Here is a 27,979-nt window from a genome sequence, read left to right as displayed (position 1 = left end):
CTTGGTCCTATCAGTAAAGGCAACATATAAAAAATAAAACAACTATCTAAAAAACAAAATCTAAACTTTTGTAAAAACACAAATTAATTGGTTCTATATAGTCCAAATTATTTCTGTAATGTTCTAAAGGGGGAAAAGAAAAGAAGGGATGGAAGAGAGGTTGAACACACATTGTAAAATGAGCGGCTGATAGACTTCACCATGGTGTCTTTTCCAGAAGTGTCTCACACACACACACACACAGATGCATACACAGAAAACAGAGAGATACACAACTATTGATATACACACACATGCACACACGAACTGAGGTGAGCAAGTTTAATTGAAAAGAACCAAGCAGAGAGAAATCTGATAGCTACAGTTTGGCCTGAGGGGGGAGGAAGAGAGAGAGAGAGAGAGGGAGGCAGAGAAAGACAGGAGGTGAGGGGAGAGCGAGCGAAGAGAGATGGTGTGACACTATGAGATACGTGGAGAGAGAGAGAGACAGAAAGAGAGAGGGAGACAGCAGATTAAAAAAAAAGAAACGCAGGTATTATGAGGTGACAACTTTTGTGTGTGACGCTGCATGATGTCAACCAACAACCAGCATGTTTAAAGGGCCAATTCACCCAAATTACAACACATGTCTTTCATTCTCCCCTAATAGTTTGTCAAAAAAATGTTAATACTTTGAGGTGAAAGGTTTTTTTGCTTCAAAATGTTTAAACAACATCTTGGACAAAAAGTGCCTGGGGGGAAAGAATCTATTTTAGGTAAATGGCTCCTTTTCTACATCTTATTTCTGCTCATTTTGTACATTTTATTTAAGCTTCTAATGTATAAAATGTTTTTGATGCGTGCTGTACAGTATGTGTGTAATCACTACTGTATGTGAAGTGACCTCAACAACAAAAAGTTATATTCTTGCGTCACTCACTAATCTTACATTTGTTCAGGTTCTGCAGTGTTTGAGCGTCATCCCTCTGCTGTAGAGTGACTGTGACTGTTTTAATGCAGGAAACAAAAAGACGCCATCAGCATAAAGACATTAAACAGACATGTTTAACAGCAAGTAATAATATATTTTACTACTAATAATTTTTATCATCAAATAATATTCTAATCAGTGTTCCGGCATTGATTGTAAATTAATCTTATGGGTGTGTTGGCTTCTAGAAAACGTCAGGCAGAGATCGAATTTTAAAATAACTAGTGTTTTCTCAGGACAGCTCATTGTTGCTTTATTTCACTTACATCAGGACATTTATTTGGAAGTCATCAAAATACAAAAACTATTGCATTACTAATTATATGATGCAGCCCTATACCAAAAAGCAAATCATAATTTAATCCCTTGTTGTTGTTGTTGCAGGTTTCACAGCATAAAAAACAGAACTGTGACAAAGTGGAGAGAAAACAAGAGTAAGAGAGTAAGTGGTGTGTTTAACATCCCTTTGTCCTGCCCACACACACACACACACACACACACACACACCACACACACACACACACACACACACACAGTGACAGGGACACACAAAGTTTGGACAGCAACATGGAATAACGTGAGGTTAAGAGTTATTTGTGTTCGTAAGATAAAGTAACAGCAAAGGACACAAAGTGAATTATATTATAAAGCAAACAAAGGCCACACACACACACACACACACATACACTCACACACACACACACACACACACACACACACACACACACACACACACACACACACAGGCCAGCACAGTCTTTGTCTTGTTTCCACCGTCTTAACTCTCACATGTAATTAGCTTCACACTCTCTCTCTCTGTCCATTGCAGATACTGATAGCACACAGGAGGGGGTCAGTGTGTGTGTGTGTGTGTGTGTGTGTGTGTGTTTGCATGCTTGCCTTGTCTAACAGTGGTCCTCCCTAGCAGTACAGCAGTGTGGGTAACTGGGGACACTAAGGGAACACTTCAGAGGTGGACTGTTGGCTTTAAATAATTCTATCATCATTTAAATGTAGTGATGTTTAAGTGTCTAATGTTATACTCAGCCCTGCCTCTGCTGAAACAAGTGAGCAGGCGAATCAAAAATCTACAAAACAGCACCTTTTAAAACGTACAGAAGCAGTTTCACTCATTAGATTTTACACAAGAAGTTTAGATTTTCTTCGTATTTCTTCATGTTTCATTTTGTGAACCACCAGAAATCATGGTCCTTACGTGGTCGATGTTGTCCCACGGTCCACTGTTGGTAAGGTAGGAATGTATTGTGTGTGTGTGTGTGTGTGTGTGTGTGTGTGTGTGTGTGTGTGTGTGTGTCGGTGTGGGTGGGTATTGGGACAGGGGGGGTCCAAGTGTCTCAAGGGACAGGTTATGACAAATAAGATTAATGTGTCCCCTATTTCCAGACTGGTGCACTGGCCTCTCTTTCCCTCACACACACACACACAAACACACACACACACAAACACACACACACACGTCATAAAAACACACACACGCCTCTTTGATAGCTCTTTCTCACAGGAGAGGGTCCATATGGGGACTAGAGGAGGGTGGGAGTGCATGTGCGCCACATCAGGACGTCACCTCCCTTTCTTTCTCTTTGTTGTCATGTACGGCTCACGATGCAATCCAGATTATAATTTAATCAATTTTGAAAAAGGAAGTCTTTCTTTAATCCACTCAATGTCTATTTGTATGTAAACTACAGAAAAGGGTTAAAGTGATACTTGAACCTTCTAAACATTTGTCTAAACATTTGTTTTCATGGAACAAAATACTTAAAAAGTGGATATATTTAAAATGATAATGAGTCTTACATTTCAAAAAATAAAATCGGGTCATTTGTGGGTATGTTCAGTTACACAACAGTGATAATATAAAAGCATTACTTGGAATAAAAACTTTAACTTTTGTAATTAATGTAAATATGATCATATTCCATCTCCGGTGTGTTTATTTCCTGCGCTGGCAGCATGTGGCTGTAGTTGTGTCTCACGGTTCACTTGACACGACTTGTAATGATTCAACATGAGAACCGATCTGAGTTCAGTGCTGATGAATCTGTTAGTGAGCATTGACGTCCTCTGTCCATCTGAAGTGTGCTCGGGTGGCTTCAGGACGTTTGTGCTTCACCCTTGACCTCAGCTCTTTTGGCCCCTTTATGCTTGAGTGGTCGTTACACACACCACCGAGACAAAGAGGAAATCTGTTTGTGCACCAGACAAAGAAATAATAGAATGAAATAGAAAATGTCATTGCACAAGTATGCAATTAGGTTTAGCAGCCTCCATGCTCAATGCTGTAAAAGAAAAATATTAGAAATGGTAATAAACAATAAATAAGGTAAAATAGTAATGGGATTTTTTTTAAAGGCAATAAGAGCGGAGCCTCTGCTTCTCAACACGTGTGAGAGAGAAACTCTGAATTCAAAACCTCTTGGGCTTCCCAAACTTTTGAATGTTGTTGTTTTCAACACAAATCTTAAATTCAAAATTTTGAGAGAGATCCTTTAACTTTATCTATTCAGGATATCAGATCATCTTCTACTCACACAACACATTTTTGGAGTTTCTGCCATAAGGTAAATTTAAAGCTGGTGGTTGAAGTTTGTATGTGATTAATAAACCTGACTGTTACTAAACTGGTAGAGAATAATATTGAATCACCTGCAGATGTTTGTGTAAGGGACACCTACCAAGATTCTAGTACAAATAAGTCATTGCGCCTTATAGTAACACTGTGTAAATGTGTACTTGAGGTACTAATACAATAACACAGGCACAATAATCAGAACAAAAAGAAAGTTTCCTGGATCTTAGCGAGATCTTGCTCTTGAAATACATACCCTACCATGACTCCATTATTATAATGTAAGGTTCTATACAAATAAAGTTATCATTGCTATTATACATTGTTTTAAAACGCTTAGTATGTGTGTTGTGTTTGAAGAATCTCACCTCTTCTCAAAGTTCAAGGTTTGGTTTGTTGTGTTTGTGTGCATTTGTTTGGTTCAATGTATAGTTCATTTGCGTGTCAAGTTCATTTTCGTGTGTGTGTGTGTGTGTGTCTCAACCCTCAGAGGTATAATCTTTTCCCCTTGCACTCCCGCTGCGCTCCTCTCTCCTCCTGATCTGAACCTGTACCCCTGACTGAGACAAAATACGTGTGCATATCTGTGTGTGTGTGTGTGTGTGTGTGTGTGTGTGTGTGTGTGTTGTGTGCTTGTGTGTGTGTGTGTGGTTGCAGATACCCAGCAGACACGCACCCCATGGGATCTCTGCCTCACACATGCCTGAGGCCCCTAAGAGAGACGGCGAGAGGGAGGATAAATGGTTGAAAAAGAAGTTTTCAAAAAAGCGTACAACTCAATCTGCAGATGGAATCCGTGCACACAGTGTGATTACTGTGGTTTATGTTAGTATTACAGATGTATTATAGTTGCAAGTAGAAGTAGAAGCACTAGCTGTGGGGTTGTACTGGAGGAACTAAGCAGGGGCAAAAAAGAGGACACAAGAAAACAGTGACAGAGGACAGAAGAGGAGGAAGCCAAATCGACAATTTCTTAGAACTAATTGGATTAATAGGAGGCTAAATCAATGTGGGATGATCTGGTGTATGAGTGCTCATGTGTGCGTGTCTGTGTGCAGCGGTTTGTTGTGCAAAAACAAGCTGGTAAAAAAAATACGCAGAAAGAAATGAAGACAGCCAGGGAGAGAGAAGACAGAGAGAAAATCATCAAGGCAAGGAGACGGAGAGTGATGTTCCTCCTCTCTGTCCTGCTCTGAAACTAATTGCTCCCGGATTAGAGGAGATTATGTATGAAAAAGAAAAAGTATACAAAAAAATGATACAAAGCCCTCCACAGGTCTGGTTTCCATGGCAATACTCTGCAACAGGACAACAGCAACAGGGACGGAAAATAAAACCATCGATTGTCAGAATGATTCAGTTACAAACGAGGATGTAAACTGCATTTGTGTATGAGGAGATATTGAAAGAAACAAATACAAACTATAGACTGTTAAATATATATAAGCAGGTATCGTATAGAATTTGAATATTGTTAATAAATAGTAATGTAAGGAATATTTGTATACTTTATATAGTATAATTATGTATAGATGTTTGTATATAAAAATGTATAAATAGGTATATAATCACAAATATAAATATAACAAATAGAATTTCACAATAAGAGACATACATACAGAATTATATCATTCAGTGAATTTTATACAGATAAAAACACAAGTAAAAAGATAGAACGAGTTTGATTAGAGGATTGAAAACACGTCTTCAGTTAAGTACAGAGCTTTAATTAGTTCAGCATAAACACTGGAGACAGATGAAAACCGCTGGCCGAGCACTTTCTAAAGTTCAGAAATAGCCTCCAGCTGGTAACACACTGGTTAATATGTTATGGCTGATTCAACAAGTTGAAACGTGATTACTTTATACATCCATCCTTTAACCCCAGAGCGTGATCAATCCACCTTGTGATCAACAATCAGAGAGATGTTCTAGTCATGAAATTCTGCTCTGCAGTCAAAAGGAAAAGTTTTTTTAGACGTTAAGTTGCAAATCTCTGATGCTGATTTTTGTGATTAAGACAAAAAAGGTTTTATTTTTCTGATGATTCCTCCATGAAAGTTTTATTTCTGCAGGTGTCACAGTAGATCAGTGCTGCAGAAGATTTCTGAGCTGTTATCCAGAGCAGACTTCAATTTGACCTCCATCGTGCCTGTTGGCTAATGACAGTTTTATTTTAATTTAATTCTGAACTGAGGAAACATCTACATTTCCAGAGAGCTGATTGTGAACAAATCACAGCCCCCAGAGGCTAATTAAGGTCCCAGAACTTTTGATTTTATATATATTACTTTTGACTGGAATTTCTGGGGCTGCCCAAACTTTATAATTTTGCTCGGTTCCTTTCGTACAAAACCAAAATAATAACACAAATCTTCAATTCAAAATTTTGCAGAGAATGTTTCACCTTGCCAATGTACTGCACAAAACATTTTACACAGTTTATATAGTCAATAAACACACAAACAAAGTGATTTCATAGTTTCTGTCTTAAAGTCAAATTTAATTGGTTGCATTAATCTAAAATTGGTCACCAGTGGGAGGACTGTCATTTCCTTTTCTCAAGCAGTGCACACGGCAACAGACCACAAACTAATACTCATTATTTTTACTCGCTGATAATTAGAAAAAAAAAGCTATGTTGAAATTCAGAGAGAAAGAAAGAAGATGACAGAGTTTGGAGAGAAACAGAAAGCTCCTGAGGCATCACACACTCATGAAAAATGTTGAACTCCAATTATTCACTGAGGCATCGTCTTGTTTCGGCACCTAAAAACCATCTGCCGTTAATTAAAAACAAGAGTCTTACCTTCCAGAACGCAGCTAATTCTCTGTCTGACTATGGCGACTGCTTATGGATCTCAGATAAAACACTCACTGCTTTAGGCTTCACATCCGACTCTGTGTGTATTTCAGTGCTCATACAAAAGCTTTATATCCTGTCAGCGCTTGTTTTTTCCATCAGTGTCACACTGACGCTTCGTCTGTGAAATGCATTTGACTCTGAAGTAGCAAGCTTTCCTCTTTCAGGCTGATCACACATCAGCATCAGGTTTTTTCTGTTTTTTCCTCCTCATTGCTTCTAAAATATATACTTCAGTCTTTATAGAGGATTTGTGAACGCAGACACTTGTACCTGTGACAAGCAGACAAACCGTTTTAACTTCAAATCATCAGAAAAGTCTGTGTATTTGCTGAAATGTGACTCATACCCTGTTCATTCCCTTTTATGGTTCTTTTTACATTTGCCCTAATGCTCAGCATGTTGATCAATATGAAGCAAAAGTAACAAGTGAGGTCCCACTTTGCTCTCAAACAGGATCAATTTCTGATATTTTCCTGGTAGTTTTTTTGTCTTATTTTGTCATATCTTAATCATGTCATATGTTCATTTTGCCCTTTTTTAGGGAATTATCCAGGAATTTTCAGAAGTTATTACTTAATTACTTTTCTTTAGATATTTAATTTAAAAATTTCAGTAATTTTCAAAAAAAAATTCTGAAATTTTTCTGAAATTTTTCTGAAAATGTTCTGAAATTTTTCTGAAAATGTTCTGAAATTTTTCTAAACATTTTCTGAAATTTTTCTAAACATTTTCTGAATATTTACTTGTAACGTATCTGGGAAATTTTTTGGAATTATCTGTTAATTTTTATTTTTTATTATTCATTTTTTAGCAATTTTATGGGATTTTATCCAAAAATTATTTTCAAATTGAACAGGCAATTTTATGTTGTTTTAATGTGAATGTATGGAAATTTTCCCATAATTTTTTGGGACACATTTTGATATTTTTGTGAAATTGTTTTAAAATTTAATTTAATGCAATCTTTTAGGATTTTTTATATTTGTATAAATTGGTATTTTTAATCATATTTGTGAATTTTTTTTATTTTGGGGGAAGGTTTTGTAAATCTTCTGGTTAATTTCTGTGAATGTATTAAAGATTTTTCAGAATTATTTCTGGGAACATTTTCAGGACTTTTTCCAAAAAGTTATAGGAATTTTTAATAATTAAAAATAAAAAATTTAATTTTCTTTGTCAATTTTCAGGGGGTTCATTTGCCTGATATTTTTTCTTTAATTGAGAATTTAACTTAATAATTACAGAAATTATTTGCAAGATTTTCCAAAAAAATGTATATCCTGAACTTAGAAAAGAAAAAAGAAAACAAATTTTGAGTCTTTCTGTTAGTAATCCGATATTTGGTTGGAGTGGTTGGTGAACTTTTTGCGAATGTTTTAAAATAATATTCATGGTATATTTTTCATAACTTTCCAGGGACATTTCTGGACAATGCTGTTTGTTATTCTGTTATAAATGCTATGACACATTTTCTCTATTTGGTTGTTTTCCATATTATCCGTTTTTGGCTGCATGTTGAATTTATGGTTTGATGTCTATTTGCTGGTGATTTCTCGAGTCGCAGTGCATTGAGCTGCAGTGTCATCACTTTCTAATATCTTGTTTATTAATCTTTGTTCTACATCTAATCGCTGTGTTATTACGACACAGGCCATCTTACACACACACACACACACACACACACACACACACACACACACACACACACACACACACACACACTTTTCCTCCGTTCCTTGGCCAGATGTTAGCATTAAGATTTTGATGTAAAACCAAGTGTGAGAATGATTTTAATTATCTAGCCACCTGGACAGAGTCATAGAACGCACACACACACACACACATGCTGCCATGATGCTTTGACACACGCTGATGTGCCATATTAGAATACCCTCCACCTTTTACTGACCTAGCTATATATATGTATTTTTTCATAGTTGTTTGTATTTGTGTGACCCTGGGACAATTTGTCAGGGGAAAACAAAAACAGACACAAACACGCATGCACACATTGTTTCAGATAACAGATGTTGTCCTTCTTTTAATTAAAGTCAGTAAATTAAGACGTTGTACTTACTCACTGCTGCAGAAAAAGGCCCCAACACACACACACACACACACACACACATACACACACACATACACACACTTCTATCTTCTCTGCACTATCCTATAATCGCCTGTAATACTACAGCTTGTTTAATTATTATTCAAGGACAGCACTGGACTTTAAGTGTTGTTCTTCTAACTGTTTTCAGGCTGTTGTTGTTGTGCTTCACTGGGTTCAAAGTTATTTCTGAGTGCTTTTTAAATCACAGGTTTGAATCCAGCCATCACACGTAGAGTGGACATGGTTTTTGCTTCAGACCACTGAGCCACAACGTCCATCATGGTGTTGACCCCGTCGCTCTGCATGCTCCTTCGCGCTTCCTTTTCACGCTGTCGTCTGGCTCTCGAGGATGAAATGGATATATTTTTTTTTATAAGAGTATCTTGCTAATCACAGCTCACAGCATCTTTGAAATACCCAAATAAAATCTGAGGTGTAAGATATAAAACTAATTACTTCCCAGCAAGGTACTCTTTGAAAATGTCAAATTTTCTGGGATTTTAGTAATTTTCTGTATTTCACTGGTAACTTTTGACTCTTTTTCAGTTTTTTCTTCTCAATTTTTCCTGTATTTTTCCATTAAATTTTCAATCGTTTTTTGGGGGGGGTGTTTAATATTTTGGGGGGCATTTTCCCTTAAATTTTGAACAATTTTTAATGGTTTTTTGGAAAAATATGGAGATTTTTTTGAACAAATTCAAAGAATTTATCAATGTTTCTGGAGAATTTTTTTTGAATTGTCTGGAACTTTTGCAAACTTTCCCAAAGAAACCCCCCAAAAATCTAAAATTCTTTGAAAATTACACTGAATTTTGCAGGAAAAAAAAATTGAAACAGTAAAAATCTGTTAAAATATGGAAAAAATATCTCCTGTCTCCTTTAATTATTTTCCGGGATCAGCTCCTTCAAGCATGTTTTTGTTCAGTGTTGAGTTCAGTGTCAATGTACTTTATTTGAAAGAAAGAGCCGAACCACGAATGTCTCTGGAGTTGAATTCTGTTTATTTTGACAAAACGACACAAAAACAAAAATCCTTGCATAGGTGAAGAGGGAGACACTCCCTTACGATGGTCCCCCACAATTGGACTATGGTTATTTGTACTTTATCAGAAATAAAGTCCTACAAATGAATTTTTTCTTAGCCAAACCAGTCTTTAAATTTCTGAAATGAACTTTTTTCTTTGGCATTGCAGAGGTTTGACTGACAGCAGGAGAAGGTGAAGTCGGGTTCGGAGTATCTGACGGCCAGAGTCATGAAGTCACAGTCTGCGTACCTCATACATGAAGTGAAGGTTCTTTCTGAGGGGACAAACAGTGTGAGAAGCATTACTTCTGGAATTGTATTTATGTGTATATATATATATATTTGTTTATATATATTATATATCTATATTTTGCCATCTTTTTTCTTACCGCCACCCCTTTAAACCTTTTTAAAAAACATGTATACTATTATTATTGTTGTCGTTGACGTCCTAGTCGTTGTTGGTGGTAAAATATATTGAGGTTTAGTAACTGTTCCACGCTTACCTCCACTGATGAGTTTGAGGCAGCTGTCTTCACCGTGGTTACAGTCCTGTTGTACTTCACAGCTGTTGGAGGGGCCGTCAGGGCAGGAGTAACACTGCAGCGACTCACCTGCACACACACACACACACACACACAAATAAATGTTCTTAATAACATAACAGTGGCATCATCTTCTTATCCAAATGTTTCTCTCTATTTCTCCACAAATGTCAAACTTTTTCTCTAACGGAAAGGATCAACAACAGCTCCAGTGTCTCCTAAACTAAATATGAAAGTCTTAATGTTACAATCGTTGTCTATTGTGACTATATTTTAAATGTCCACTATGGTTTTGTTGTTCACCAGTTTTTCTTTATCTTGTTTTTTTATTTCTACTTAGATAGAATATATCTAAATGTCAGAAAGTGAAAGTGTTTACTTAGTCATACATTAAGTTTTCTGAGTATATATTATATATAACACTTTTAAAGAAACCTTTTTCTTTCTAAAGAAGCAAATTGAAAATATCTGTACACACTGCTAAACTTTAAATAAGTGAGAACTATATTATTGTGAATCATTAAATACCTGACTCCACTTCAACAATGATGAAACAAAAATGTTCCTGCTATGTTGTAAATCACAAACACCTTTGATTCTTGTCAGTGACGAAACTCTGCACAGAGCAAACAGAAAATATTATGAATGATAATCAGTGGAGGCGCATGACACAACAGCAGCTCATTCAAACGTGCCAAACTGTTCCTTCAGGCGCTTGTGTCCTCTTTCAGAAACACCTAATCTCTCTCTCGCTCCACTTGGCTGCACTTTTCAAAGAGGGGATAAAAAACCTGAGCATTAATGAAGGAGTTCCTTCTTTAGCCTCCCTCATTTTTTCTCTCACCAAATCCAAACAGGGCAAAGCTGAAGCCCAGGCACAGCAGCACAGAGCTCCTCATGGCGACTGAAGACACTGTCACGTCTGAAAATCAAAACAAAAGACACAACTCAGAGTTTGTCAAAATCTGGATAAAAGATTTTCCCTTGAATGCAGCTTTAATGAGACGTCTCACTACCCGCTCCTCTGCAGACACTTATCATCTGTCACATAAACGCTGCGCTGCCGTCGTGGACACTCACCTGTGGATGAGAAGAAAATGACTTCCAGCTCGTGAGGATGAAACTTTTTCTGACAAAACCAACACAAAGAGTAAACAAGCCATTTGTTTGGGTTCAGAGTCTATGTGTGGATTTGAGTCAAAACAGTGAACACACGTTTGTGTAACACAGAGAAAGTAGATCAGTTTCAATACCGTTAAAAGGTTTTCTGTCAGAATTCTAATCCTTGTCTTTATTTCTTCTAAATGAATTACTGTGTCATTTAGATTTTGTTTGCTTGATGGAATTGTTTTCTTTTCTTATTATTGTGTGTAAACTAGAAAAACAGCTATTATTTGAGTAGATAAGTAGAAAAGATCATTTTTAGTGGGTTTATAAGTTTAGAGTGTTTTTAACTTGGTACTTAGTCAAAGTCCATAGTCTAAAGTTTATTGCAAGATGAGAAATATCTGGTGAGGAACTTTTTCTTGTGTTAACTCTTTCAAGTCGCATGAAAACCACAAAACTAAGAAATAATACAAATATAATAAATAATATAAAAATAATAATTACCAGTTTGCTTGTTTTTATTTTGGATTCAAAAAATGAAGTGGAAACACCAGAAATTGAAGAAAAAAAACAAAATATCAAAAAAAAAATGGGAATATAAAATGAAAAAGTGTGATGGATGCAAATGATGCAATGTAATCATGATGCATGAGATGATTGTGACGTAAAAGTCGACTGAAGAGAATTAAAGTTGAAACACTTTTAAGTTGCTTTCTTTTTCTTTCTATGAAAATCTTCTCTATAAGAGTTTTATGATCCTGAATTTATATTCAGTCGTTCTATCTTTCTCTCTCTCTTTCTCTCTCTCTGCAGATCATTATAAGCGTTGGAGCCTTCTGGCGTGAAATCAGACTTCACACACACACACACTCACTCAGAAGCATGAAATCAAAGTTCATGTTACAGTTTTTCTACTCTAATTATTTTCTTCACGGACCTGTAGCTTTTTCAAATGGAGAGATTGTTTCAATGTGAATAATAAATGAAATTATACTGTAACCTGTTGAGTTTATTTCAGTTTATCGTCCAAAAAATATAAATGCGTTTCATTTTTCAATCTCCACATTCTCTCACGGAGCTTTTAAACGTGGCCTTGTCAAAGCAACATGACTTTCCTTTGCCATTGCAGCTATTTGGGTTAATGACTGTCTGTCCTCTTGCTCATTACTTCTTGTCTGAGACCGAGCTACAGGCGGCTGTAATGAGGCAAACCACTGCTTCCATTTGTTTCTGGTGCTCACTCCAGAGTCACTGTGAGGATTTTATCGAACAGCTTTGCAGCGTTCATGCCAACGACATATGTTTCCTTTCTGTCAGTATATCGTTTTTTTTGCATTAAAGGGTCAGAACTCCTGAGCCAATATGATCGTGATTTTGACAGAGTTGAATATTAGAAATAAAAAATAAACTTTTGTATTAATGCATCAGTGTTTTATATCTTTTAGTCATTTGCACAGGAATTATATTTAGATGATCTAACACTTTGTGAGGTGGCATATGAAACTCCAGAGCTGATTTAAAAACCCTGAACTCCAATATACGTGAAATAAATAAAGAGGTGTCACCTGATGAAGTGAATGAATAATGTAATTTAGTGGATAAAGTGTTATCATGAAGAAGCGACTGTCACACGTCCAACTCAGTCCAAACATTCTTGTGTTCTTAATAAAATATTTTTTTTGTAAATTCACACATTCAGATACATGAATGCATTCTTACATTCAAACAAATGCTTTGACTCCACACACCGCTCACACTATGTTTACTTCACCTTCTTCATTTATTTTTCCTGTGCAGACGGCAGCAAGCCCACCACAATGAAACTGTATTCTCTAGTCTTCATTTTCTAATTTCTTTTTCTTTCTTCTCCTGTCTCTCTGTCCTTTTGTTCTCATTTTGCCCTTCATTCATTCATCCGCTCATTCATTTATTCACTGCCTCGTTTCATTCTTTCTCTCTTTCTCTCTCTCTCTCTCTCTCTCTCTCTCTCTCTCTCTCTCTCTCTCTCTCTCTCCTTCAGTCCACCACAATGTCTCTCACTCTTTCATTTCCTAGTCCACTGAGTTAAATATGGGAAAACCAAACCAATCAGGCCATGACATGGTTATTATTTTTAACACATTTTAATTCCCCTTCTCTCTGTGTGTGTGTGTGTGTGTGTGTGTGTATACGTCCATTTCCATTTCTTCCATTAGAAGATTTAAGATTTAAACTCATGAATTAATAAATCATTAACATTTGACCAGTGTGTGTGTGTTAGGTGCCTTGTGAAGCAGTATATGCACAGACACACATGAGTATTCTCTGATGAATGATCCATAAATTATTCTACATGGATGCAGATTTGCACAAACCACATGTATTATGCAAATTATGCGCCAACCAACCAAAATTACCAAATCCAGGGATTAAACTACAAATGTATAAATAGGGGGATGGAAGGTCTGCAATTTTAGGAGTGATAATGCAGCAGCAAGGTCAGTTTTTAAAAAGTGTCAATCCTGTTGGATTTGTATGCAAACCAACGGCAATTTTATGATTTCAGGGAGATGACATTTCAAAAATAAATCTTGAATAACTTTTTTTATGGCCACCTGGGGGCAGTGGACACCAGTTGTGTCCCCAACCCTTAAAAGTTGTTCTGGTGAACTTCTTAAAGGTCCACTGTGTAAGATTTAGGTGAAAGGGAACTATTGGCCTCACTAATAATCCTCATGATGTTTTCACAAGTTCGTTTCATCTAAATTGTAAGTCTTTATCCCAGAAAAGGCCCTTTATATTTAAATACTTTATATTTACATCGAGGGGACCCTCTCTACGGAGGCCGCCATGTTTTTTACATTAGGTCACACTGGACAAACTAAACACCTTTTGAGTTTTTATGAAAACTGAAGGTTTCCACTGGTTCTTTTTCATGTTTGGAAGGGGAGGGTGAGGTGAGGGGTGTTCACAAAATTCTACACACTGAACCTTTAATAAAAATCATGGCCACTTTAACCTTTTCTGTAATTATTACTTTGTCTGTTTAGTTGCTATTAAACTGTGTGATTCGTCTCACATTCTTTACCAGGCATCAATATTTTAGGCTAAAGTAATATGAGTCATAACAGTTTTGTATTATGAGTCTGAGTTTCTCCCTCAGGATGAAGATTTAGAGTGAGAGGGTGAAAGATTTGACATCAAGCTGTTGTGACTGGATTAGTGGATGCATGCTTGCTTTGGATTGGTGTTATTTCATGACGTCACTTGATCGGAGCTGTTTGTGTGATTCATTTCATCTTGTGTTATATATAATATTATGTGTACTTTTGTTTATCTTTTTGAAGTGTACCCTCATGGAAACAAATGGAACGAATAAAATACTAGAAAACACTTGTTGAGAATCACACAACAGTGCCATAAAAATTCAATATCCATCTATTATCTATATGACTCACCCTTTGAGGGTCACGAGGAACCAATCTCAGCTGACATGAGGCATGAGGCGGGTACATCCTGAACAGATCACCAGCAAATATCGCAGACCTGAAAAAGACATAAAGAGAAAAACAAGGAAACATTGAGACAAACAGCCTACGGTCAATTTAGGGTTTCAAATGGACCCACGCTGCACGTCTTCAGACTGTGGGAGGAAGATGGACGCAGAAAAACCAGTGCAGACATGCAAACTCCACTTAACAAGGCCAGGTTGAAAGCAGGGGTTTGAACTTGGTGCAGGCGACAGTATGAACCACTGAACCAGCGTGCCGCCCAAAATAACGTTAATGTATTAAGAATTTACTTCAATACTTTTGTATCAATACAACAAATAGATGTTTAATGAGTGTTTTACTTAATGTAAAAAAGAGTCCATGTACAGTAACTTTTTTCCCTTTACACCAAGGTCGTATTTCCAGTGATGACCCAGTTCAGCCTGCATGCATTTCTCACAGCAGCACGTGTGACACACAGATCCCTGTTCACCGAAGAGGTGAGGACACACACGCTGGATCCCACAGGACAGCAGTGCTCAACCCGTACGGTCACTTTCAGGACACTGACAAATACATGGTGTAACTATCCTTTCATTAGATGTAGAGAAATAGTGTCCTCGCTAGGGACGTAATTAACTCAATGAACGTGAGAGAGAGAGAGAGAGACCTGTTTATATCATCTTACACGTCCACAGAACTTAAACATAAAAATCCAACAACTCAAAATTCCTTTCGTGTTGCATTTTCAAATATAATCTATCACAGTGCACTGAGAGGCAGGTTAATGACTAGTGAGCTGGACCCCACCTCTCGCCCAAGGTCAGCTGGGATTGGCTCCAGCCCACCAAACCAAACTGAGCCTGTTGGCACTCGATGGGCCTTTTTTGAGACTATTCTCTTTTTCAGCCACGTTGGCTGGACTGTCCTCCTTCCTTTACACTGGGTCCAGGTCAGGGTCAGCTATACTGTAATTGTTATAGAGGACAATTTTGATCAACTGGACCTTAGAGGGATTGAGAGGACAGGGTGGAAGAATCCTTGGGATGCAGGCGCTCAGGGTAAAACCAAGAGTTATTCAAAGTGTTTGTGTGATCATTCATTTTAAAGCCTGTCCCCTAAGAGTCTTCAAACTTTATGGACTTATAGCACTAAATTGCCAGAGAACTCTTTTTAATCCTTGAGAAATAAAACCCAGGCAGCTGGTGCTCAGCGTATCAGGACAGATATCATGTCTCATCATGCTGGGACTGAACCAAGACTGTGGCTTATATTCAACCACCGACATCTAAATCTTACATCTAAGTCACTTAATAAACTATAAATGATGTTATTTATGAATTAAAGACGAGGAGAAGTGATCAAGTTTGGGAACGACATCACATTTTTCTTCACTCCACAGGAAGGTTGTTCGGCTCTGTGGGAAATTGTCCTGGAAGATTAGAGTGTGGATACTTGTGCTTCTATCTTTGTGAGTTTTAGGGTTAAATCAAGGTTAGGCTATGGAATGTGTGTCTTTTCAAAAGTGTGTGTGTGTGTGCCTGTGTGTGTGTGTGTGCGTGCATGCGTGTGTGTGTGGATTACGAATGTTTGGTATTTACTTCTAGTGCTCAGGAAAGCTCTGTTTGACTCTTTCACAACAGGGGTTCTTGCTTCAACCACATGCCCCCTGTGTGTGTGTGTGTGTGTGTGTGGGTGTGGGTGTGGGTGTGGGTGTGTGTGTGTGTGTGTGTGTGTGTGTGTGTGTGTGTGGACAGTTGTGTACGGTTCAGTGTGTGCCCATATTTATCCACTTGCAACATTTCTGAGCCTTTGAACTTGTTTTCTTGTGTTTCAACAGTTTATGTTTGTGTGTGTGTGTGTGTGTGTGTGTGTGTGTGTGTGTGTGTGTGTGTGTGTGTGTGTGTGTGTGTGTGTGCGAGAATGCATATGTATGTGTGGGTGTGCGTGTCGTCCAGGGAACATATAACTGGATTAGCCGTCATGCTTTTATTTCTGTAATGGAAACATCAGCTTCAGAAGGAAAGTAGGGCTGAGGCCAGGCAGCGAGTGTGTACGAGACAGTGGGGGAGAGAGGGAGGCAGGAGGGAGATGGGTGTAAGTGGTGTTAACAGCAAGAGACTCTTTATTGAACATGTTTTTCTGCTTCAGATTTGCTTTGAACCGCAGCATTGAAACTGAAAGCTTCATGTTTAATTTCGGGTCTGGATCTCTGATAATACTTTTATCTTTTTAGGTCCATAAATTCCTATTTGTTTCCAAAGGTTTGCTGGAAAACACACATGAGAATATGGTTTTTAATTATAGATAAAATAGAGTCGTTAGTTTTTACACTTCTAGCTATTTCTAACTAAGTAGCATTGACACTTTAATTCAAGTCATAATGCTGCAGAAAAAAATTACCTCAATTAAATCTTTTTTTCTTATTTTTCTCAAATGATATTTTATTTTGGAAAGATATATTTCAAACAGTAATAATGACACCAAACAGACTTCTATAACAAATTGTACTTTATTAAGTGGTAATTGAATGTGTGACACATTCTAAGAGGTGGTTAAAGGGGTATTCCAGCTATTTATTGATTTTAAAAAGAAAAAATATATGCCGCAATGTGTCTGCACAATCAACCACAGATAGGATTTAATAAGGATGCACTTTCTTCGACCCATGTGTGTGTTTGTGTGTGTGTGTGTGTGTGTGTGTGTGTGTACAGTGGGGACTTGATGAATGTGTGTGTTGAGAACATCTACAGGTTTACATGACAGACGGGGTTGCAGAGAGTGACATGACCATGGGGGGCATGAAAACAGGTCACTGGACAGTGTTTTGTCTAAAAGGGGGGGGGGGGGGCAGATGTCCAGGATCCCATGTCATGAGCGAGCTTGTGTGTGTCGCTGTCTGATCATGTGTTTGAAGTGATGTGCAGCCAATCAACTCAATATCCTTCCCTTCGGTGATTTATGCGGCTGTTGACATTATTTCAGTTCATGTTTCAGACCTGAAGACAAAATGTAAAAACAACAAAACACACTTTCTTTCTAGAGACAATTAACAGATTCACTCCAGGAGACATTTCTTGTTTCCTGTGTTTACTGATGGTTTATTTCAGTCCAAACTCCAGAGAAACTAACCGGCCAGCTATTCATGTGTGGGCATATCGTACATTGAACAAATTTTGGAATGGGTCTAAGCAATGTAAGGAAACTTTGACAATGCTACAGCTGAACAGAAATACCAGAATAGATTACAATATCAAGCTCTGCTGTTGTTTGTCATTTTACAGCTGAACGACTCCAGAACTGAAACAACTTTTCCCTGCAATCTCACTTTACATGTGTAAACTGGCTTCATGCTCTCATGCAGTAATGAGGTGTTGAGAGAGTTGAATCTACTGAACAGTAACAGATGGTTGATATGGTGAAATGATGTAACAAATGTATTTAGTTAATGAAGTACGTGTACACTATGTAAACTAGGGTTTTATGTTTCCATGTGTAGGGAACAATCTCTCTGTTGTATTATTTTCATCTTATTTGTGATTTCAGGATACATTTTACTTACTAACCTGGAATCTTGAATCACATAGTAAGGTTAAACTAATTATTAGGTGCAGAATACTAAAATGTGTCCTTGATCATAACTTCGGAGTGATTAAAATTGTTGCACTTCCTGTAAATTATTGTAACATGTACCTAAAACTAAGTTTCACAGGCTGGAACAACAAAGATGCATGAATTGCTGTGATAAAGCAACTGCACCATCTAGTGGCTAATTTAGCAACTGGCACCCACACGCAGTCACACACAAATATAAAAATACAAATAAAACTTCTTGATAAAAGCCTGTTTTTGAGTCTTGAATAATACTTGACAACTTATCACGCACAGCCTCTTAGTTATTCTTAACTCCAACTGTTTCAGATTGAATGTTGAATGTTGTCTTCTCGTCTCACAGTGATACAATTGTGCAAACTGAGACTCTGGTCTCAAACTTCCGGGTCAGTGAAAGTTAGAAAAAATAACAAACAGCATAATCTCACCATTGTTCTTTTTTAAATTCTTTGAGACTAACAGGCGTTATGAGAATGTCTCAGTATCTGTAATTCAATATGATAAAGGAAAGACAGAGACAGCAGCAGAGTTGTTCTGTTCCACTGTGAGAATGTGTTGATCAAACTGAGACACACATTCATGAGGTTTGTTTTCTCTACCTGTTCTTGTTCAAGAGCTCAAAACTGCCCATCAAGGTTTCCGTGGTTTATTCTCAACACTGGGCTGATTATCAGTGTCTGAAACAACCTGATGATCAAGTTTATATTCAGTTTACAGGTGACGCCGAACCCGCAAACTCTTTGACCTTTCTCCCTTTAGTTTTTATGGCTGACATTTAGTTTGATAAACAAGGAAACATCTTTGCCTTTAAAAATAATGGACTTCAAGTTCTTTCTCAACAAGTTATCAGCTTACAAGGAAGAGTCCAGAATGATTGAGATGACATGTTATTTTTTAGAAATACCTCAGTGTTGAATTTCAGGTCACCATGTCTCGCCAGATCTTAATAACACAACAGCTCTCTCACATGATCAAATTCACTCCCTGCGCTTCCTCTAAAGATGCTTTATTTTATTAATGATTTCACAAACATTAGTTGTAAGATAATATGGCTGATGACGGTGTTGGCTTAAGTAAATTAATAATAGTTCCTTCCATAAAGATTGCTAATTATTTAAATAATTAAATAATTAACGTGAACTTTCAGATTTGACATTAAATAAAATTTTTATGATTTTACATTAAGTTGAATTTCAATTGTTGCTTTGTGAAGCACTTTAGAAAGGATCTACAAATCAAGATGATATGGTTATTATGATTAGAAATAGATTGTTCATGAATCACAGCCTCAGGTGTCATGGATTTTACATGTTTAAGTTTCCATCACATGAAGAATCCAGCCTCAGATGTCATGGATGTAACATGTTGAAAGTCTCCATCACATGAAGAACCCAGCCTCAGGTGTCATGGATTTTACATGTTTAAGTTTCCATCACATGAAGAATCCAGCCTCAGATGTCATGGATGTAACATGTTGAAAGTCTCCATCACATGAAGAACCCAGCCTCAGATGTCATGGATGTAACATGTTGAAAGTCTCCATCACATGAAGAACCCAGCCTCAGGTGTCATGGATGTTACATGTTGAAAGTCTCCATCACATGAAGAACCCAGCCTCAGGTGTAATGGATGTAACATGTTGAAAGTCTCCATCACAGGAAGAACCCAGTCTCAGGTGTCATGGATGTAACATGTTGAAAGTCTCCATCACAGGAAGAACCCAGCCTCAGGTGTCATGGATGTAACATGTTGAAAGTCTCCATCACATGAAGAACCCAGCCTCAGGTGTCATGGATGTAACATGTTGAAAGTCTCCATCACAGGAAGAACCCAGTCTCAGGTGTCATGGATGTAACATGTTGAAAGTCTCCATCACAGGAAGAACCCAGCCTCAGGTGTCATGGATGTAACATGTTGAAAGTCTCCATCACATGAAGAACCCAGCCTCAGGTGTCATGGATGTTACATGTTGAAAGTCTCCATCACAGGATGAACCCAGCCTCAGGTGTCATGGATGTTACATGTTGAAAGTCTCCTTCACAGGAAGAACCCAGCCTCAGGTGTGTAGATCTCAGCTCAGGTGACAGCAGCTTTGACACACAGGTAAGAGGCATCACGAGCCACCTCTCAGCCAATCACAGTCCAGAGTCGAGGAGCAGAGGTTTGACAGATAAGAGCTGAGAAACACCTGGACTCTGTCTCAGCCTCGGTCTGACTCTGTGCCACCGTCTCCTCTCTGTTTAAATAAGTAGTAGAAAGGATTTGTTGGTGGTGTTTGTAAAGAAAACATGTTTTCCTCCGGGCTCTTCCTCCTCCACCTGATCTCCGTGTGGGGCGTGTTCGGCTCCGTGTCGGGGTCTCCCGCCGTGGAGGAGGTGTACCAGGCGGTGGTGAGCGTCGTGTCCCCCGGGCAGCAGTCTCTGAGCCGGGCTTCTCTCGGCTCCCTCTTTAATACGCTGGAGAAACGTGTGCAGTGCGGAGCAGTGCCGTGTGGAAAGGTGAGTTTTATGGGGCTTCGCTCCGCAGGCAGAGAGCCGGGCGAGGTGGCTGAGTGGCGGCTCTGAGGAGAGGAGGAGGTCAAGGTCCAACAGCCGATAACCGGCTGCTGCTCCCCGCAGAGCCCCGGGAGCGCCCCGGTAAAAAGCCCCGCTCCTCACCGGAGCAGTCCAGCTCTCATATAGTTCAGAAGTCATGTTAACATGTGGACATGATGTGTGTGTTTGTGCTGTGAGCTCCTGACGTACAGCATTATTATTATGTCGAGAATAAGCATATAATAAGATTTTTTTTTTTTATCTCCCTGTGTACCTGCAGGCTGTGGTATTGTATAAAATTAGACATTTTTATAATTATTATAATTATTATTTTTACTAAACTAAGGTTAGTAGTCATGTTGAGACCCTGGCCGTTCACTTACTCTTATTATCTGAATATTTCATGTTAAACTAGAGATTTCCTCATTCCTCATAATAATATATAATATAATAATAATAATAATAAAATCAGACTTTCACTCAAAAAATACAGGAGCTTCTTCTTCCATGTTTGTATTATGTCCTCATGGGAGATGCATTTTACACAATGCAAGTCTTCTACTACAAACTGTCCATTCTCTTTATTCCTCAATCTGATTCAAGGTTTTACTCAACAAATTACTATTATTTGATCATTTATAATTTTTTTAGGCACTTCTGCGTATTTGTTGGTAACTCGGATGAACCTGTTGTTTCAGGGAGACTGAGTAAAGTCCTTGAACTTCCTCTGACTGCATGATCTAATCTGTATGAATGGACAGTGCATGGTCGATAAGAATAGAACAGATAAAAAGAACACATGAAATAAGTAATACGCACAGAAATAATATCAAATGAAGGGTTTAAATTGTGTCTATAGACTGGTAATATAAATTCCCTTACACTTGATACAGTGAATAATAGTTTCTACTGGAATGTAGAAAATAGAAATGCAGCTTGCTTTAGTTTGTACGGGCCTCATGTTCTGAGGTGTCATTAGTCTTCCTCTACCAATACAATAGTGGTGAATTGAAATTCATATGTGGCACTCAAAATGTTATAAAATAAAAATTTCAATATCCAGCTGCAAGTCAGATAATGTGGATGATCAAGCTATCAACTGTTTGAATGTGGCTTGGTTATACCGATGTTAAAATATGGCATCACTTCCTTTGTATAAATGTTTCCTTTATAACTTTAACATTTTTGAGTAATAACTGTGAAAATATTGGTGATAAAAATTGCAAAAATAAAAACAGTATCTAGGTCAAGATAAAGAGGCTTCCAGTAATTTTTATGGTGCCTTCTTTCATCTACATTGTGACCCACATTCCTCCTTTATGTTATAGTGAAAGGTTGTTAAATAATAAAAGAGCTGATATCCATTGTTAGACAACAGGTTGCTGTTAAAAAGAAAAACGAATTAGAATATGTTTAAGTAAAATAAAGAATCTTTAATCTGTGTGTATGTTTGCTGTGTTGTCTGTGTAGTGTGATCTAACAGGTGGCGTTCACCAGCTGTTTGGCAATCACTCCATCCACGGGGTGGAGGAAGCTGGAAGAGGCAGCCATAATGAAACCGTCAGCGTCTCCCAGTTCAGCGACCTCGCTGCCGGCTCCGTCCTCTACCTAACTTCTCCTGGCCTGGTCTGCGATGCGATAATTGAGGGGAGGTGGGGTGAGGAGACGGAACATTTCCTCCACAGGGTCACACATCATGAGCATCACGAGCATCACGAGCATCATGAGCATCATGAGCACGAAGAGGGCAGGACGCAACATGACCACGATCACATAGATGTTCACGGATTAGAGATTGTGTTTGTAGAGCTCCGTCACCACTATGAGCCATCAAACAATGAGGTAAGCTTAGGACTACAGCATTATTTGTAGAGCCCATACATCCGTCATGATCCAACAGTCTCTTACTGCACACTCATGAATATATTTCACCTTCACATGTCTGATTTTTTAAATTAAAATCTATGAATTATACTCTGAGAAATCAACAAAAATGTTATGAACTCACATTTTTAGTGAAATTCAAGAAAAATCCTGGATCAGCCCCAAAATGGAAATAACTGGGGTCATTCCCCACCCCTCCACAAAATTCCATGAAAATCGGTTCCGTAGTTTTTGCGTAACCTTGAAAACAAATGCAGACAAAAACACGACCTCCTTGGTGGAGGTAGTGCCTGCTTTTCTACCCATCAAACATCTGTCCATCTTCATAATCTCTTAATCTTAATTTCTGACCTGGTAACAAGTCCAATGAGCTTTGAATGCACCTTTTTCACAGCAGACATTTTCTCTTGATGTAGCAATGAAAGAACTGTTGGAACCAAAGATAATTCCAGCTATGTTAGGTGTTTCACCTGTGTGACAAGTCAAGTAAAGTCCAAATATCTGCTGTAGAAGCTCAGGTTTATTTCTCTCCTCATGGACTGTTGAATCATTAAACATGCAGCGCAACAGTTGTTTTTCTCCCTTGCAGTATTTATTACTCAATATATCTTATCATAATTGGGTGATGCCTGCTGGGGCGGATCTGCATTAGTAAAACTCTTTTCATACCTTTTGTCCACGTCCCTCCTCTTCATCACCACTAGAGCTGTATAACAGCCAGCGACATCATGGCAGAAGTCAACGCATCGTTACCAGACCAGAAACAGGAAGTGGGTGCAGTTTTGGGCCAAGTCCTGTATCACGCTCTGCAGGGTCACTGCTTCATCAGCGAGTCCCTGCCGGAGAAGGGTTTCTTCCTGGATTACATCGTGGGCCGTCTGGGGTCAGAGAACTTCACTGTCGGGGGTAAATGTCCTGCAAAAAAAATGTGTAAATGTGCTGAACACCCACATGAATATCTAATGGTGCTCTTCATTTGGCCCCTGCAGATTTAGAGGCTCTTATGAGGAGTCTGAACATTGGGCCTGACCATGAACATGGGCACGAACACCACGAGGACGAACACGCTCATCATGATGACAGCGGTGCAAGACGGAGGAGGAGGAGCAGCCGTAACCATCATGAGGGACATGAAGGAAACAGCACCTGGGATCAGGTAAAAACTTTATGTCAACATTCAGGGCAGAAAACATCATCCGTTCATACCCGACCCGAGAACAAGCCATGAATCAAAGTAACTCCTGCACATTTCAACATATTTTAGCTCCGTAAATACCTGATTAAAATCATTGACTATCATTTAAAGTGTAATTCCTTACAGTGTCTGTGTGTTGCTGCAGTAACAGCTGATCTTAGTACCTGTAGGGGGCTTAGAAAGAGCACCTTTACTAGTAGAACACTGTGCATCTTTAAAGAAAAAGATTAAACACACTCCAGTGTCTCACCGGCAGTTGGAACCAGAGCTTGAATGTTTTTTTTTTATTTCTCCCAGCGCTGTTTCTCAGCTGAAGAGCTGGTCCTGATCTTCGGCCTGGCTGCAAACAGCCCTGCCTCCTCGGGTCTGGGTCGGTCCGACGTGGCTCAGCTCAGCCCGGCGTTCGTCCAGCAGATACTGAGCAGAGCCTGCACAGAGATGACAGAGCAAGTGAGACCAGATGATCTCACCAGGACAGAGAGTAAGTGTATGGACTGGATTTTACGAGGTGGCGATGACTAAAAGTGAACCTACCTCTTTGGATGGAGATACTGGATGCACAAGTTGCACATTTTTGTTGATGACACTGATATGTCTCTCTGTTTTGCTTCTTCTGGAAGGATACATCTATGCCACCATCGCCAATGTGGTGATAACACTCACGTCCATGTTTGGCATCGTGCTGCTGCTGTGTACCGCATGTACCAGTGTGTTCCAGTTTTGTATCCAGTTCTGCATCAGTCTGGCTGTAGGTACACTGACTGGAGATGCCTTATTGCACCTGTTACCCATGGTGAGTCATTTCAACTGATTTAAAGTCACATCAAGAGAAGGCAAAAGACTGTAGAACAAGATGTTAAGTGAAAAATGTCAACATTTTGATTTATATTCATCAAAAAAACACTAGGTTGCACCAGGGTTCACCAGTTTCCCCAATGCATAAACTCTCTTGTCAATTTATGTGCCTATACTCAGCTGGACCTGGTCTTGTTGTCTATGTGTTCAGGTTCTAGGTTTACACGTGCACTCAGACAATGGCGGCGGCCACGATCACAGTCACCATGAAGAAACGCCAGATTACATTTACAAGATGTTGGTCGTGATAGCTGGGATTTACTACTTTTACCTGATGGAGACAATCTTCTCTCTGATCGCATACAAAGATAATCACCACCATCACCATCACCAGCACCATCACGCGGTAAGTAAAATAAAACACTACAGATAAAACTGTTATTATTCAGAACACGATGCTGATAAGAATATTGGCTGAACACAAGTTGTGACTTTTACAACATTGTCAATGAAATGAGAACTCAATGGCAACTGCTAACAAGTAAATCCTGTAAAAAAAAAAAAGAAGATCATGAGTAATTTAATTTAAACGTATGTACGAACGTGACCTTAAAGTAAGAGATTCAAATTTTGTTGTGATTTATTTTATTTGTTTTCTTATCCGGATAACTCATTCGATTACTCCTCTTCCTCCGCTCTATATTCAGTTGTCTCTCTTTTTCTTTATAGGAAGAATCTGAGCCTCATCACTGTGACCATGGGAGGGTTTTAGAGATGTATCAACAGGAAAGGAGACAAAAACAAGACAAGTCAACCTCAAAAGCAGATCTGGTGAGAAACATTCATTAACGTTTCAGCTGATCCATTCTCTGGGTTAATATAACAGGGATCTCATTTACCTGCACAGAACAATATAAAATCCAAACAAAATAAGTTATATATGTATCCACCGAGACTAAAGTACTGAGGAATCTTCAGCTACATCTCCTGCAGTTTGTAAGACACAGATCTTGTAAAGCTGCATGAGTTATCTAATGTTTTAATAATATTATGTGACATAAATATTTCAGGTCGCCTATGAAAACAACGACAAATCACTTTCACAGGAAAAAGAGCGGACAAGAGGTGAGTAAGCACAACAAGAGTGATATCACCAAACTGTGATGACGGTGTTCATTGTCGTGGCACCGCCCGCCAACTATGACTTTGTCCACCTGCCTCTGCAGAACAGCGTTTGCTGCCTTACATGATAACCATCGGTGACGGGATCCACAACTTTGCAGACGGCTTAGCGATAGGTGCAGCTTTCTCCCTGTCATGGAAGTCTGGTTTGGCCACGTCTCTGGCTGTGCTCTGCCATGAGCTACCGCACGAACTGGGTAAAGAACACACACAAAAGCAGGACGTGAATGATTTGATCTTTTTTTTTTTTTCATACAATTTTTAACACCATCGTCCGGTTGCTTTTTCTTCTCTTTAGGGGATTTTGCCATTCTGCTGCACAGCGGCGTGTCCGTACGCAGGGCGCTGCTTTTAAACATCAGCAGTGCCATGACCTCGTTCATCGGCTTGTACATCGCTCTGTCGGTCGCCACAGACCTGGCAGCCAAACAGTGGATAGGTGCCATCACAGCAGGACTCTTTCTGTACGTGGGACTGGCTGATATGGTGAGTGGTTCTGCTCAAAGACAATAATAACAGAATGAGTTATGTTTACAAAAGTGGTTTGTGGGGGTGAATGTGAATCTGCATTGCTGTGAAACTGATCCCCCCCCCCAATCCAGGACAATAGACTAAGTAGCCTCCACCACTGTTTCTCTCTCCAGCTCCCCACCATGGTCCACATCAGCAACAAGAGACCCTGGCTGATGTTTCTGCTGCAGAGCGTCGGCCTTCTCACCGGGTGGGGAATCCTGCTGCTGCTGTCACTTTACGAAGAGAGGATCAGCTTTTAATGCACTGACTCGTACAAACAGCACGCCAGCACATTGGTGTGGCTTGTTTCTGGTGTAATCAATGCAAATTGTAAAATTGATGAATTAATAATATATATATTAACATCTATGCATGTTACACCCTAAGGACAGTATGAAAAAGCAGGGGAAAGGGTAAACAGAATACTGTCAGACACAGGAGGGTGAAGAAACTGTCAGATGAGGAGCTAATCCAGTGTTAGAGATTCTTGAAAAGTAATTAAAATTTGCTGTGTCTCTTAAATAACTTAAACTCCAAAGACCTGTGACCATGTAGCAAGTCTTTTTTACTGACTTTCTGCAGAGAAATTACACAGCGGCCTGCCTGTGACCTTCCCTTATTTGAATCCATGCAGTAAGTTAATAGTTTATTAGGTAGACCTGTAGTCATAGGAAAAACTTCTCACTACATTATTATACAATCCAGTACAACACCACAAACTACAGCCAGGAGAGTCAACGTTCTGGTGCTTAAAAACGAAAAAGAAAACATTAACTAATTCACATTTATTTTAACCAATGTTAGTTATTTCTCACATTTCTCACTCCATTGTTTCTTGTCGCTTTTTATTCCCTGGCTTTGCATTTTGTATCCAGGGACACAAGCACACACATCACCTTTAATCTGTTGACTTGACCGACACATTAAAGGGACAGAATAGATGCTGGACGGTTGAACACATGTTTCTTGGCACAATAAGAGCCAGTGCAGATGGTCTTTTTTTTCTTTCGTAGCACTGATAAATGTCTATAGACTAAGGTACATGTGTTGCTCTCCTTCCATTCTTTAGTGATGTGCATTTATGGTACAGCTTTGTACAGAAATGTTCTTTTCGTACGTTTTATTAAATGTATTTGGGAAAACAAACATGTCACATTTGCCAAAGAAAAAGTTATACAGTATAGAATTGATAATGATTGGTATAGCTTTTGTATATTTGGTATAAATTTTGTGTTTTTGCCTTGTTTGAAAAATTTAAAAAAATCTAAAACCTCATTAGGTGATTCAGTATGATCTGTTTTTTTCTTCGGCCTTAGTAGCATGTGGATAAAGACTTAAAGCAATTGTACTTTAAAAAATAACACTGAATCAGTTTTCACTCGGTTTCAGCATTTGGCCGATGTTCACATTCCTTCTTGCATTAGATCATGGGTCTTTAAAATATTATTTGCAATCTTGATGTGAATGAAGCCAGAGTTGCAGTGGACACTGGACTTTATTTTTATGTCTCATCTAATCTCCTAGACATGTGATCATCTTCATTAGGGACAGAGTCCACTGACAGCTCATTGCACAAAGACAG

The 27,979-nt window shown here is 38.6% G+C and overlaps 2 protein-coding genes and 1 long non-coding RNA gene across 4 annotated transcripts; 1 reads left to right on the top strand and 2 right to left on the bottom strand.

Moving 5' to 3' along the window:
* Positions 1–9,516: 9,516 nt before the first annotated feature.
* Positions 9,517–11,210, bottom strand: LOC138405825 (CD59 glycoprotein-like). Of its 2 annotated transcripts, none has more exons than XM_069515775.1 (4): positions 11,186–11,210; positions 10,950–11,027; positions 10,067–10,174; positions 9,517–9,835 (listed from the first exon to the last, which is right to left on the bottom strand). In XM_069515775.1, the coding sequence occupies exons 2-4, from the start codon at positions 11,002–11,004 to the stop codon at positions 9,675–9,677; spliced, it is 324 nt and encodes a 107-aa protein (XP_069371876.1). In that variant the 5' UTR covers positions 11,005–11,027; positions 11,186–11,210; the 3' UTR covers positions 9,517–9,674. The 2 variants fall into 2 exon arrangements, with proteins under 2 accessions (XP_069371876.1, XP_069371875.1); XM_069515774.1 differs by lacking the exon at positions 11,186–11,210 and adding an exon at positions 11,122–11,161.
* Positions 11,211–17,234: 6,024 nt separating this feature from the next.
* On the top strand, positions 17,235–27,672 carry slc39a4 (solute carrier family 39 member 4). Its single transcript, XM_069515773.1, has 12 exons — positions 17,235–20,792; positions 22,299–22,670; positions 23,417–23,618; positions 23,702–23,868; positions 24,205–24,388; positions 24,528–24,700; positions 24,914–25,108; positions 25,432–25,533; positions 25,773–25,827; positions 25,929–26,081; positions 26,183–26,370; positions 26,529–27,672. The coding sequence occupies exons 1-12, from the start codon at positions 20,583–20,585 to the stop codon at positions 26,655–26,657; spliced, it is 2,130 nt and encodes a 709-aa protein (XP_069371874.1). The 5' UTR covers positions 17,235–20,582; the 3' UTR covers positions 26,658–27,672.
* On the bottom strand, positions 23,493–24,574 carry LOC138405826 (uncharacterized). The gene is made up of 4 exons (XR_011239495.1): positions 24,442–24,574; positions 24,158–24,335; positions 23,743–23,858; positions 23,493–23,627 (listed from the first exon to the last, which is right to left on the bottom strand). It is a non-coding gene; the product is annotated as an uncharacterized lncRNA (long non-coding RNA).
* Positions 27,673–27,979: the final 307 nt, after the last annotated feature.

Source organism: Paralichthys olivaceus, chromosome 20, assembly GCF_024713975.1.
Source record: "Paralichthys olivaceus isolate ysfri-2021 chromosome 20, ASM2471397v2, whole genome shotgun sequence".
NCBI lineage: Eukaryota > Metazoa > Chordata > Actinopteri > Pleuronectiformes > Paralichthyidae > Paralichthys > Paralichthys olivaceus.
This window is presented reverse-complemented; position numbering and strand designations above follow the sequence as displayed.